General features: G+C 41.2%; 1 protein-coding gene across 2 annotated transcripts in view; it reads right to left on the reverse strand.

The window, feature by feature from the left end:
* Window positions 1–14584, reverse strand: part of ankib1b (ankyrin repeat and IBR domain containing 1b) — a 47171-nt gene that overhangs the window by 14196 nt on the left and 18391 nt on the right. For both annotated transcript variants that reach the window (XM_082149970.1, XM_082149969.1), the window contains exons 6-9: window positions 6203–6411; window positions 3169–3257; window positions 2910–3054; window positions 1348–1514 (exon numbers count right to left, since the gene is read on the reverse strand). In XM_082149970.1, the coding sequence (XP_082006096.1) occupies window positions 1348–1514; window positions 2910–3054; window positions 3169–3257; window positions 6203–6411 (610 nt within the window). The remainder of the gene's footprint in view (window positions 1–1347; window positions 1515–2909; window positions 3055–3168; window positions 3258–6202; window positions 6412–14584) is intronic.

Consider the following 14584-nt stretch of genomic DNA (forward strand, 5'->3'; position numbering starts at 1 on the left):
ATATACAGTTAGGTAAGTTGTAGTCTACTGTATCTTTCAACAGTGTTCGTGTTTATTTACTATTAGCTAGTCGAGATGATCGGTTCACGTGCGCTAGGGATCTGTCGCGTCACATTTACAAGCGCCAAAACGGTATTTATTGTTTGAATTTCGTAATAAAATTGACAGAATCTGAGAGCTGAGATTTTTTTGTATATCAAAGTAACTGCTCTGTCTAGTCTGTCGGTCTCCGTGTCCTCTTTGCTTCACGATTTTATTGTGCGTGAGAAAATGGATGTGTGGTGTGAGAAGTGTCAATTGCGTGTGTCTCACGGTAAATGCGTGAGAGTTGGCAGCTCGTAAATGTGTTTTCATGAATATATTTTTTTTTACGTTCGCCGGCATCGCGCGCAGTTTTCAAACGGACGAGCAGAGGACGAGAGAATATGGTTGCAACTTGCAAGATACCGAAGAATAAGAAAACATCATATGTACGTTTTTAAGGTTTAACGTCAGGGTTGTTTGCTCTGAATACATTTTATGAGACGCTGTGTGAGTTAAAAAGGCAACTCACACAGCGTCTCATAAAATGTGTCGGTTCGCAGTTTAGCATAACAATCAATATACGCTTACACCTGTGCTGTACACGCATTTACAAATGCCGTGTGTACGTTACAAATGTTTAACTAAAGTGTCAGCGAGTTAACATTTGGCAGTTTGAAATCGATTATGTAGTAGTTACTTCAGTTCAGAATAGGGCTAGAAATGACTTAGACAGCGGTTTCTTCTTCCGGTCGGCGGACTGTGAATCGAAACTAGGAATCGAAATTTAAACTTTTGAACGATTCCGGGAAAATCGCAAAGCTAGTCCCGGTTCCAGTCGATACTCGATACTCGATACCCAAGCCTAAACATGCGTGACACTGCTGACGGGCTAGGATGCCGGGCCGCTATGCCCCTCAGTTGCCCGGGCCTAGAGAGGACAAGCGCGATACCGAGTGCATCGCCTCAGACAAAACAGAGAGAAGCGCGTGCGACCGCCAGACACCGCCCCCTTACCTGGACCCATCCCATCTTTCACTACCCATCCTTCACGATTCCCTGGCACGACGAGGACACCAGATCCCCTTTTAATTTAACACTTTATTTTCCCCATTTTTGAACATTTTATGTTTATTTATTTTAATAAATGCCTCTCCGAGGCCTGACACTGTGTCTGTCGTTTGCTCCTCCCGCCACAATACAAACACGCATTCTTGAATATGAGCCCTACAAATCATGTTCTAGTGAACTGGAGTTGTTCAGAATCATAAATTCTCTCTTCTGGAACTATGGCTTAAGAGATTTGTATCAGTGACTGGCACTGACCAGCAGAAGAGATGGCCTTTTCCACAGTCCACCGCAGGGGCCTGGAGGCGAGGAAAACTGAGTGGGTCAGAGGTGCTGCCACTTGGTCCCTGCCCGGCCAATCGCACTGCTCTATCACAGCCAGCCCGCGGGCACCACCGGATGGCAGGATTATTCTCAACAAATGCCTGATGGAGAAGCAGAAAAAGAAGTAAAAAGAAGGAGCAAGGAAGAACAGAGGAGAGAGCAAGTAAAGGAGTCATTTAAAACATAAAACATTTCCTTATTCATTTATTACGTGGCTCTCTGCAATTCTCTGATTCCGATTGGTCAAATGCAGCATTGAGTAGTCAAATATTTTTGTTTAATGAGTAATAATATATAAATATATGCTAAATTATGAGATACAAAGAGCTAGATGAGATAAAATCTATAAAATGTTACATTGCAAATATCCAAGCTAAACGGCTTCAGATTAATATAAATGTATGCGTGATGGCCTCATGGGTAGAATTCCAACATGTAGCATGGTTTCACTTGCAACCAAGCAACCAGAGTTCAAGACCCGGCTCGTGGTCCTTTCCCGATTACGCCCCCCTCTCTCTCCCACCTCAGTGGCATAAATCCAAAAATAAATCTTTTTAAATCTCTATATATATATAGTAATATACACTAACGTTTAAAAAAATTGGGGTTAGTAAGATTTTTTTTTTTTTTTTAAAGAAGTCTCTTATGTTCACCAAGGCTGCATTAATTTGATATATTTTTTAATGTATTTATTGTCAAAGTTTCAGTCTATAGTGTCACATGATCCTTCAGAAATCATTCTAATATGCTGATTTGGTTCTCAAGAAACATTTCCTTATTATTATTATCAATGTTAAAAAAAGTTGTGCAGCTTCTTTTGCACGTCTTTTCAATCAATTTTGATCAATTTAATGTGTCCTTGCTGAATCAAAGTTTGATTTTCTTTCAAAAAAAAAAAATCTTACTGACCCCAATCTTCTGAATTTGCCTTAAAGTTTTGTTAATTGAACAGAACTAAGCTAAAATATGTTGTCCTCTAAGGTTCAACTAATTTGCTGAGTCTTGTCATGATGCCGGGATGCAAGTTAATTTTTACCCACAGCTCCAGAAGTCCGTCAGTACACTCGGACCCTGAAAATGGCTGCAAGGGCGCAGACACCCCTGTGGAAGAGTCAACATCACCATGGCAACACAATGAAAGGCTTGGGACTCCCCAGCAAGAGAAGTGTCATTATGAGACATTTTCAGATGAGAGCTGCCATTGTTACAGTTACTTCAATCCTCTCAGCTCCCATTTCAATGTTCCACCGTTCCGAACTGACTTCACAATGACATTTAACCATAAAACTCCACTGAGAACTGCTCTGTGTGACTGTAAAACCAGCTATGAAGGCAGAATCACTGGGTTTAAATCAAAACTCTGGCCGAATGCTGACTGACTGCTGTTTTTCTTAATTTATCCTCATGTTTAACTCACGATTTCACAAAATAATACAATTACAATGACATCTATCCACATAATTCAGACTAATGTGCATCTGATCATGTAATTATACCTTGATGTCAAACTGCAGATAACGTTTGTCCATCTCTCTAGACACAATGCTCTCAATGACCTCAACAGGAACCAGCTGGAAGCAGTCATAGGCTGGGCAGAAGATATTATGGGCCTCCCCCTCTTGGATCTTCAGATTCAGAAAACTGCCAAGGACAACGTACATATGAGTGTTACATGATAATAGAGCAGTAGTGAGAACTGACAGTGACTGTAATGTGACTAAAATGCTGAAAGGCTCTAATAAGGAAAACGCTCACCTTTCCCAGCATGCTCTGCAGAACTCGTGACCACATGGGATATCAACAGGCTCCTCAAACATGGAGGCTGCACACATACAAATACCGCACTGGCAGCGGAGAACAAAACAACCTTAGTAAGAGCAAATTGAATGTATACCTAGACATAAAATACATTATACATAGATGAAACAGTATAAAATGGATCAGAATAATAAAAGTTTGATATAATCACATTTAGCCGATTCATCTCATGACAAACTGCACTATACAAGAAATTTAGCCAAACTCTTCATACCTATTCAATGAATATCAAGTTAATTTCTGGTGTAGGCTTTCACTGGCTTTGTGAAAGTGGTGATAATGCACCGAAAGTAACCCGTTTTTAGACTACAATGTCTTCTTTATTGATATGTGAAAGAACTGATTGTTCACTTATGAACCAAGCTCACTTCACAAAGCATTTTAAAGGTCTTCTGAAAAATATAGATAATCCTGGGTGATATGCTGGTAAGTGAGTGTAAGAAAAGCTGACTTTTTTACTATTTTGTCATTTTAAGGCTGGTACACACCAAATCTAGGTAAAAGAACTAGCAGCGATGAAAGCCGACGGTTGTGACAGCTCACATCAGCTGTGTCTGGGCAAAAAAAGTTGTGCTTGAACACACTTCAAAAACTACAGCCGACGGCCAAAAAGCACGTACATTCATTCAAAAAGGGAACGTGAACTAGGAATGTGAATATACAAACTGTAAATAAAGCACCGCTTGCTTATCATTTTGAATATGAATCATGCTGATCAGTTTGTCTTCACTTATATTAACTGGGCTACATATGGCCATGCCGCTATGAAAATATTTGCATATTGGAATATAAAGATGTAGATAAATTTATAAGCACCTTCTTTGTGTGCCCACTTTTCTTCAGCGTTTGCTTGCTTTGTCACTTTCGTTTTTCTTTTCGTGCACAGGTTTACAAAGCTAACCAGTTAACCAACATGCTCAACCGGCCAGAATAAAGCCAACTGAAGTCCGACTAAAGCCGAAGTGCGGAACACACTGCAAAAACTAGCCCTTGTTGTGTCCCAGCCCTTAGATAACACTCCAAAAGCAACTTAAGGTGCTTTCATACTTAACTGATGTCTGCCATTCGGCTATCAAAAGCACAGGATGCAGGAAAAGCAGGTTCAACCCAACACTTTATACCCAAGGCACTTTATTTTCACTTTTCAAATATATTTTCTTCATTTTTATTTAAAGCTGCCGTCGGCAACCCTGGAAGACTGAGTGGACTTAGCCAAAATTTTGAATGTTTACAACTCTCATGCCCCTCCCCCACTATCAACGAATACCCTCCCATCGAGTTCGTGCTCGTCAGTGCGTGTGCACCAGATTTTCTGTGAACGCGCCCGTCTCATCAGCATCGATCAACACCATGGAGTACTCGGAGGTATGCTGCCCTGGCTAATCTACCCATAGATTGCAATTGCTAACGTCATTTATACTCTAAATGAGCTTATTTGATTTGTTAGTGTTTTGAAAGCGAGATACAAGTCTCGGATGAAGACTATGTCCCCGCGAACTTCAGGCGTGTGCATTTAATTGTAACGTGCGCGAGGGGGAGTGGGATCTGTGGTGTGTGCACGACCTGTGATCGACAGTCAGATCTCACACCCCCCTGCGCTGATTGGACCCGATGATCCGGGAGCGGTGGATTTTTGCAAAACAAATAACACGCTCCAGGTGGAGTTAGAAGCTCGGGTTTTTTTCTAAAACCACCTTATTTATGTTGGTCTGTCGGATTATAGTGTCGATTTCACTGAATATGATAAAAAAAATGTTGCCGACGGCAGCTTTAAAATAAATGCCTCTCTGAGCTGCTATTCGGTGGGAAAAGGGAGAAGAATGAGTTCAGAACACGAACTTGGGTCAGTTGGGTCGAAAGTTAACGCAACCTGCCTTACTCTCCATGCCACTGATCTGGTTACCAGTGGGATTTATTTTGTAATTTTGTCTGACTCAATCAGGTGGGAGTAAATAGCCTCTGCAAACAAGGCAGGTGTAAAAAGACACTCAAATATGTTATACTGAGAGGAGTGTTGGGGAAAGATGGTTTTAAAAGTAGTGAATTACATAATTGCATTACTTAGTTACTTATTATAGAAAGTAATGAGTTACGTTACTTTTATATTACTTTTTTTCATCTGGGCTGGTATTGCTTGTTAGTTTTTTTAATAACAAAAAAAACATCTATTTTTGGCAAATGTAAAGGCTATTTCACACCAAAAGAGAAATGAAAAAACCTCAGCCTAGGAAATGCAAATTCACACCTGTATAGCCTGTAAAAAGTACTCGGATGACCGAAAGTGTACACTTTACTATCCCATGAGGCAACAAGAAAGGATTTGTGAATGGCAGTGAAGTGATGCAACTGATGCTGGCAGGTCTTATGATAATGACAATATAGGCAAATGTAGTACGTCAGGATTTTAAGTACCTATTTGCAAAGTTATTCAAAATAAGAATCAACTCAGAGTATGCGATTTCGGATGCAGCCAACTACTTGAAGAAACACAAATGTGATATTTATCTAAAGTCATTTTTGCTTATTATTAGTATAATTAAATTGGGTCACCGAAGGTCAGCAGTAAAGACAATGGTTAATAAAGTGAGATTAAATACATAAAGTATATTTGTGCCATTTAACATATTTAATTATTGCAGGTCTGTGTAATATTTTGAGTTAGCATTTCACAGTTTTTATTCATAATGAGGAATACTGAATACTGATTTTTTTTTTTAAGGGTAACAATGGTAGCAGTTCATTGATTCAGTTTATTAGATTTACAAACTGCTACAAACAAAGTTCTACAAACTTTTAGTAGCCCCAATCTAACCCCATTGCTACACCACTCAAATTTACCACTGAATCATTTAAATTTTATTACACAAACTGAAAAAAAATGAAAAACAAACTATTGCATATCATCTCCACAGAAGAGGCTGTAGAATTAACTACAAATATTACTAATAGAGAACCAAATCTGATCTCTCACCAGGGAGCGATCGTCATCGGCAGGGGTCAGGCTGATCTCGTCCGGAGAGGTGATGGATGAGCGGGTGGTGCGAGGCGTACGGGGTGAAGGCAGGGTGTCCCAGGTGTTGTAACCTCTAGGCGGGGGAGTGGGCATCTGAACACCTGAGCGCTGGCAGCAGTCTTCAGCATTAGACATCCAAGCTTCCAGGAGTTTCTCCCTGTCCCAGTCTAAATTTCAAAGGGATACTTGGGTCAGTGTGCTTGGCAAAAAAACAACAATTGGAAGAGTCACACCAATTCTAAAAATATACATTTTCACATTTCAAATGTTTTGAATTAGCTGGAATTGACAAATAATTAAACCGTTTCAACAAGGCTGTTCCTCTGAGTAAAAAAAAAAAAAAAACCCCAGATGTTTAGTAGGTTGCTTTCCCACTGGATATAAGAAAACTTGATTGTCATCCAATTAAACCTGCCAGCAGGCACGTGCACAGGTAGGGCTCAACCTGTGCAGAGCACATACCCTTTTTGCTCTTACACTCCAAAATGCCCTTTTTTTGGAGGTGGTCGGGGGTTTTTTTCTTCAATAAATCAATGCTATTGGTCACCCTTTACTGTATGTCTGTTTATACAAATATTTAGCCAAAGAAAGCTCTTACAAAGAGCTTGTGTAATGGCGCTTTTTATTATTCCTGGTCCTGATTATATTGCCTGCCTGCTATATTTACTTCTTATTTATTAAATCCATGAATTTGGTAGATGAAACATTGATTAAAATTAAGATACAATTAATACAAAACGAAATTCACTTTAAAGAAAGGCTTAACAAACTTAATGAAGTGGTCAAAATCATGTCTGCCCACTCCATTTGTCTCACGATATTCGGGATAATCTTATCTTATTCATGCTTTTCACTTTTCATATAATCAACATGAAATAAAAAAAAAAAAGTATATTATTTTATTTAAACATGAATATGAAACTAAATCGTTTTTTAATGACTAGGCTACAACACATAGGCCTATTAGCCTACAGTACAGAGAAATTTAATGTCGCAACTTGGTCGGACTAAAAGGGGAGAAAAAAATAAAATTGGGTCGGTCCTAAATTGACAGGGTCGGTCGGGTTACGGCAAACAAGAATATTTTTAAAGCCACACCACGGAACTTTTGCGGGCGCTAGGGGCGCTAGACCTGTAACTTTCACGTCTAACGCCCCTAGAGGCCACAAGCGCCGCAGCACTGTCGCAAAAGCCTAGAAGACATCCACTTAATAAATTAATTGCACAAAAAGTGAACAGAAAATAATGTCTGATCAGGTAAGTCGCATAGACCAGGGGTGCACAACCCTGCTCCTGTCGATCGTCTGTCCTGCACAGTTCATCTCCAATCAAACACACATGTCTTTAATTTTCAAGCGATCCTGAATACGTTAATTGGTTGCTTCAGGTGTGTTTGATTAGGGTTGGAGATAAACATGTTCAGGTCAGGACAGTCGATCGGCGGGAGCAGGTTATAGACGTTTTGTACCTAAAACTAAGTTGTTATTGTGCTTGTTTTGGAGTCATTTTATCTTTAGATCGGACTTACATCGTTTTATTTGTGTTTTTCCTGTAGTAACCTATGAATTTGAATCTAAAATCATATAAGCCTCTAATAATACATACACGTTTGTATCTAAAATCATATAAGCCACTAATAATAATAATACACACATATATGAATGTGTAAAAGGACAAAGAAACTGAAGCCTACAAATAACGGCAGTAGGCTATGTTGTGACTTATATCAGTTTTGTTACACGATTTCCAGACTTCGCAGTAAATATTACATTATATATCCACATTTATGCCGATGTTCGTTTTATTGTCAGTCATTTTCTTCACCGCTTGAAGAATCTTCAGAGTCCTCTCCCGAAACAGGGAGAGGACGAGGAGGACGACGATGGAGAGTTTTAAAAAATTGTATTGCCTCAGCCATGTCCGCGAGCCGAGCAGGCGGGAAAATAGTAGCAAATGCCTTAGCTCCATAGCTGTGTCTGAAACCGCTCACTCGTTCACTCATTCACTAATCCCTACATAGTGAATGGCAGTTGAGTGCACTACATCAGCAAAGAGTGAACGAAAATGAGTGAGCGAATTCGGACGCTGACATAATCATCACGCGCCAGAAAGCTCGGACAATTTCGTCATAAACATTACTTACCCATCTTTGAAATTTCCTTTTTTGGCTGTATGAATTGTATGTAACAATTGTATGTATGTATTTTTCACGTTTATTGCGTTATTTGATTTAAAAAAAGACTTGCTTGTCATATTTATTTACTTTTTACATTTATATGTGAAAATAAAAGAGAACAAAACACTACACATTTGTTTATTCAAATAGATATAACGGTATATAAATAAATAAACACATAAAACTGTCCAAAAAACCCCCCTCCGTTATTTAAACATTACTTTCATTACTTTCGCGGGGTTTCCAGTCAGTCAAATGATTGTTAAGTGTCCTTCAAATGATTGTTTTCTATCTCGCGTGCGCCGTTGCTATGGTGACATTGTTGCCGTCTGTTATATTTATTTTTCATTCGCGCTCTAACGCCTTATCGTGTTGGATTGTGGGAAATAGTGTCTCAGCAAGTGTACATCGGATGTACACTCGAATTCAGAGAGGATTGTGGGTAAAAGTAGTGAACGAAAGTAGGGAATGATGTCGTTCACTCAGAATTCGGACACCACTACAAAATGGCCGACACCCTAAATAGTGCACTATATAGTGGATAGGGAGCGATTTCAGACACAGCTATGAGTATATCAGAGCCTATGGTCACGTGACGGCCGTAAAGCGATACGTTCTCCAGGTCACATGACCTGGCCAACGACGGTCCGTCTTCTCCAAACTTACATAGGCGGTATTTCAAGAGGGCAGCCCCGATCGGAGCATTAATAGTGTCAAACGCTGTATATTGGCCTGAGGAATCGGCCAGAGGCCATTTAAAATAACTCGTATGCGTCAACTCTTTAGGTCACAAAGTCCACGGTGTGGCTTTAAGGATGGCCTGACTAAAACACATATTTGTGTATGTGTAATGCTGGTAATTTAGACATACAAAATATTGCACATATTTTTCATCCGCTACCCGCCCGCAAGGAGTTCATTATCCGCCCGCGTCCCCGCCCGTGAATTTTAGGAATGTCACAATCCACCCGTTTTAGCCACTTTATGCGGGTACCCGCGGGTGCAGGACTCTGACTGAGCGAGCTGGAGCAAGCTGAGGCAATACTAAAATGTGACGTGAAAACACAGCAGACTGCTGATTGGTCAGAGAGAATCGTCACTATTCACTGCGTCATCATTGCACGTGCCAGATGGAGTATCCTGAATAAAAAACAGCAAAACAAAAACAAAAACAGCATACACTCGATTTCCTCCATTGTCCTGTGTGTGTGGGTAGCGGGTCTGTGTCGCGTAGAAGTCACAGCAGTTTCCTGCGGCGTCGCTATGACGACCAGGTACTATTGTGGAGGCACTATATATGCAATGGAAAACGGAGCGAAAAGCGAGCCGAGACGAGGCGAGTCGAGCTGGTACTGGTAATGGAAAAGCGCCATTAATCTTGTTTGATCCTCAAACTCCGCTCCCTCTATCTTGACTGAATGAACTGAAATTCCGCAGCAGCCGCACCGCAGACAGCAGCTGAAGTTTTGCAAGGGTAAACAAAGATCTTGTTGTTTGAATAAGTACTAATAGTGCAGCAGATTAGTAAAAAAATCGTTCACTTTGGTATAGAAGCATGAAATTTGGCACAGATACTCTCTAAGGGCCACTATTTTGGAAAAAGGCGTTGGCCACTCAAAAATTCAATATGGCGGCCATTTTTCAAAATGGCCGCCATTGCTATTCAATGCTTATTATATCAATTATTCAAACAGTGATCCAAGCATAACATTTTATACAAATACTCTCTAAAGGACATGTTAATAGAAAAAGATGCTTGTCCCTCAAAAATTCAAGATGGCCGCCATTTTTAAAGATGGCCACCGTTCCTGTCGAATATTAATTATTTCAAGTGTTCAAATGGTGATGCAAGCATAAAATTAGCCAGGGATATAAAATCCCTGCCGGCATAGGTCTCAGGTTCATTGGAGTACACAAGCCTCTCCACCACGGCAAGGTGTAGTCCACAGAGAGGAAGTGCCACTGTTAGAAAAAGGATACGCTGCTGGTACAGGTTGCACATACAGTGGGGAGAACAAGTATTTGATACACTGCTGATTTTGAAGGTTTTCCTACTTACAAAGCATGTAGAGGTCTGTAATTTTTATCATAGGTACACTGAAACTGTGAGAGACGGAATCTAAAACAAAAATCCAGAAAATCACATTGTATTATTTTTAAATAATTAATTTGCATTTTATTGCATGACATAAGTATTTGATCACCGAAATCAATAAGAATTCCGGCTCTCACAGACCTGTTAGTTTTTCTTTAAGAAGCCCTCCTGTTCTCCTCTTATTACCTGTATTAACTGCACCTGTTTGAACTTGTTACCTGTATAAAAGACACCTGTCCACACACTCAATCAAACAGACTCCAACCTCTCCACAATGGCCAAGACCAGAGAGCTGTGTAATGGGCTACAGGACAATAGGCAAGCAGCTTGGTGAGAAGGCAACAACTGTTGGCACAATTATTAGAAAATGGAAGAAGTTCAAGATGACGGTCAATCTCCCTCGGTCTGGGGCACCATGCAAGATCTCACCTCGTGGGGCATCAATGATCATGAGGAAGGTGAGGGATCAGCCCAGAACTACACGGCAGGTCAATGACCTGAAGAGAGCTGGGACCACAGTCTCAAAGAAAACCATCACACTACGCCATCATGGATTAAAATCCTACAGCGCACGCAAGGTCCCCCTGCTCAAGCCAGTGCATGTCCAGGCCCATCTGAAGTTTGCCAATGACCATCTGGATGATCCAGAGGAGGAATGGGAGAAGGTCATGTGGTCTGATGAGACAAAAATAGAGCTTTTTGGTCTAAACTCCACTTGCCGTGTTTTGAGGAAGAAGGAGGGTGAGTACAACCCCACGAACACCATCCCAACCGTGAAGCATGGAGGTGGAAACATCATTCTTTGGGGATGCTTTTCTGCAAAGGGGACAGGACGACTGCACCGTATTGAGGGGAGGATGGATGGGGCCATGTATCGCGAGATCTTGGCCAACAACCTCCTTCCCTCAGTAAGAGCATTGAAGATGGGTTGTGGCTGGGTCTTCCAGCATGACAACGACCTGAAACACACAGCCAGGGCAACTAAGGAGTGCCTCTGTAAGAAGCATCTCAAGGTCCTGGAGTGGCCTAGCCAGTCTCCAGACCTGAACCCAATAAAAAATCTTTGGAGGGAGCTGAAAGTCTGTATTGCCCAGCGACAGCCCCGAAACCTGAAGGATCTGGAGAAGGTCTGTATGGAGGAGTGTGCCAAAATCCCTGCTGCAGCGTGTACAAACCTGGTCAAGAACTACAGGAAACGAATGATCTCTGTAATTGCAAACAAAGGTTTCTGTACCAAATATTAAGTTCTGCTTTTCTGATGTATCAAATACTTATGTCTTGCAATAAAATGCAAATGAATTACTTAAAAATCATACAATGTGATTTTCTGGATTTTTGTTTTAGATTCCGTCACTCACAGTTGAAGAATACATATGATAAAAAAAATGCAGACTTCTACATGCTTTGTAAGTGGGAAAACCTGCAAAATCAGCAGTGTATCAAATACTTGTTCTCCCCACTGTATCTGCAAGACGGAAGGCGGAAGGACCATCATAATTGAGACTGGTTTCAACAATATAGGTGACCAGTTCAGAAAGAGCCATAGGAAAGATGGCTGGTTGAATCGTTTCACTCTGTGACTCTTTCTCAAGCCTTCTGAGGTTTCTCTCTGTTGTAAAGATGAATGAGACGCAAATGATGGTATTTCAGCTCCTGTGCAATGGCATCAGCACCACTTAGTTGAGACAATCATTTAGCATCATTCAGTGTTTGTGCACATTCATGTAGTCTGTCATTCAGTTGCAGTGTCATTACCTGACGTAGGTCAGATTCAGGAGATATGTTATCACAAAGAAAGCAAACCTGATCATCTAGACTTTTCTGCATCATGGTTCTGCGATGCTTTGTTTGGCCTTCATCTATCTCACTACATTGAGCATCGGATTGTTGCTTCTGGGCACGAAGTAACTTTGTGTTGTTGAACCGAAGTCGACAATTGTAGTGATACTTCGCTTGGTTCCTTCTCAAAGCTTCTATACCACCACCTTCATCCAGTCGTTCCGGGTCCAGGGTCATTGGCATTTTGTTCATCTTGTGTAAGAGTGGAATGTTGGTGGCAATCATTTTATAGCCATCATGTTGAGAAACATGATGGGTAGGTGGTGATTGGAGGGGTTCCTTTGTGTCTGTCTGACAAAGACAACATTTCTTCCAATCAGTTGGCCTCTTGGCTGACATGGGATTTTCATTTGCCATTTTGGGGGTTTGTTGTCTGATTAAGGCCGAGGGGTTATCCTTTTACCACCTCAATCATAGACATAGTACACATTCAGGTATGGGATACAACTAGGTACGGGTCACCTACACCTAGCCCGATCATTCATCCAGTGCCATTTAAGTCCCGTGTGATCTGTACACCTTCCAGGTAAGCATACATGAACAAGTCATGTATTGCCCCGCTTACCCTTGGCTCGGCTCTCCCGCGCTGGCACAACCAGTCAATTCAGGTGCGGCTATCTAACTACATCTATTACTAGCTAATTGATGAGGGGCTGGTAGACAGCATTTGGGACACTAAACTTAGCTATACTATTACTACTAGTCAAGAACTACAGTGTAAGTAAAACTAGATCAGCTGACACTGAACCCCATGCTGAGTTCCACAGCAGTGAAGTCACCAGTGTGCCCTGGCTGTGTAATGACGTTCACTCTATTAAACAAAACCTTCCTTAACACATTAAATTGAGCTCTGACAGAAATGGTGGCCATCTTGAAAATGGTCACCATCTTGAATTTGAGCGGCACACACCTTTTTCCATGATAATGTTCCTTGAAGAATATTTGTACCAAATTTCATGATAGCAGCACCATTTGAAAAAAAGATGTAAAGATTCAAGAGAAATGGCGGCCATCTTGAAAACTGGTAGCCATCTTGAATTTTTGAGGGACAAGCACCGTTTTCCAAAAAAACATTCTGAAGAGAGTGTAACGACAATGACTATGACATGCGGTCACATGCTGTTCAAATTAGTAAATCCTGATCTCCAAGTCTGCTTGAACGGTCAAAATTGCATCTTTGTGGCTCCCCCGAGGGACATTTGAGTCACATAAGGAAACCCTGTTTTCTTAGAATCCCCTCTAAAACCCCCATTTCAGCTCTGGACTCCCTGTGACTTTTACAACCTCACAGACTCGTGACATTCCAGAACACACACACACGTACACACACACACACACACACACACACACCAACATCCTTTTGTGTCTAACTTAAAATGTGTGTAACTCAGACTGGTATCTGAATTTCCTGTAGGTATGCGTGATTAATGTTGTTGTGATCATACAGTTATGATCTTCGAGTGTTTGGATCTGAAATGTATTTTTGAAGAATGTTCTCCCAGTAGAATCGCATCCCGTAACCCGAGCTCATTGGCAGGTCATAAAATTTGACCACAGAGCTATCCAGCCCTATGCATGAGATAACAGGGTCGCAACATTCCAACACACACACACATACAAACACACTCTGGACTGTGAAACAGAAACCCCCTACAGAAAAGGACTTTTACCCATAAAGTCACTCCTAAAGGTACTAAATATATAAATTTGTGTGTTAAGAGGTGTGTGTAACCCATAGGAAAGCATATGTCCTATTTGTGACCTTAATAGAACTGCTATTGCCTATACAAATGCATAATAATGTATCGTTGCATGGCTACAACGCCTAGATTCTATTTTTGATATCTTTGTAATCCTCTCCAGCTAACGGAGTTGAATTCCTATAACAGAATTCAGTGATGCGCATTGTTTTATAAGTTCATATGTCTGGAGAAAATCCTCTCCAGTTAAAGTCAATCATGACTCATTCGAGTGGGCGTGTCTAACCGGACAAAGGAATCTTCCCGCTCGAAAAATCTCGACAGCTGATTCGTCCTTCACGAAGGAGGGGACGGCACCTGGGACACTGATAAAAGTCCAAAATCTCTTCTCTTCTCTCTCATCCTTCCGCTTCCAACTCATCCAACTTCTCTGGACCCTCCTCCCCGGCGCAGCGCTTCTCCAAGGAACATCTGAAGGAGGCCCTGGCCTTCTCCATCGAACGAACCCATGTTCCAGTCGTAGCTGCCGG

Source organism: Leuciscus leuciscus (assembly GCF_965113295.1).
Source record: "Leuciscus leuciscus genome assembly, chromosome: 20".
NCBI lineage: Eukaryota > Metazoa > Chordata > Actinopteri > Cypriniformes > Leuciscidae > Leuciscus > Leuciscus leuciscus.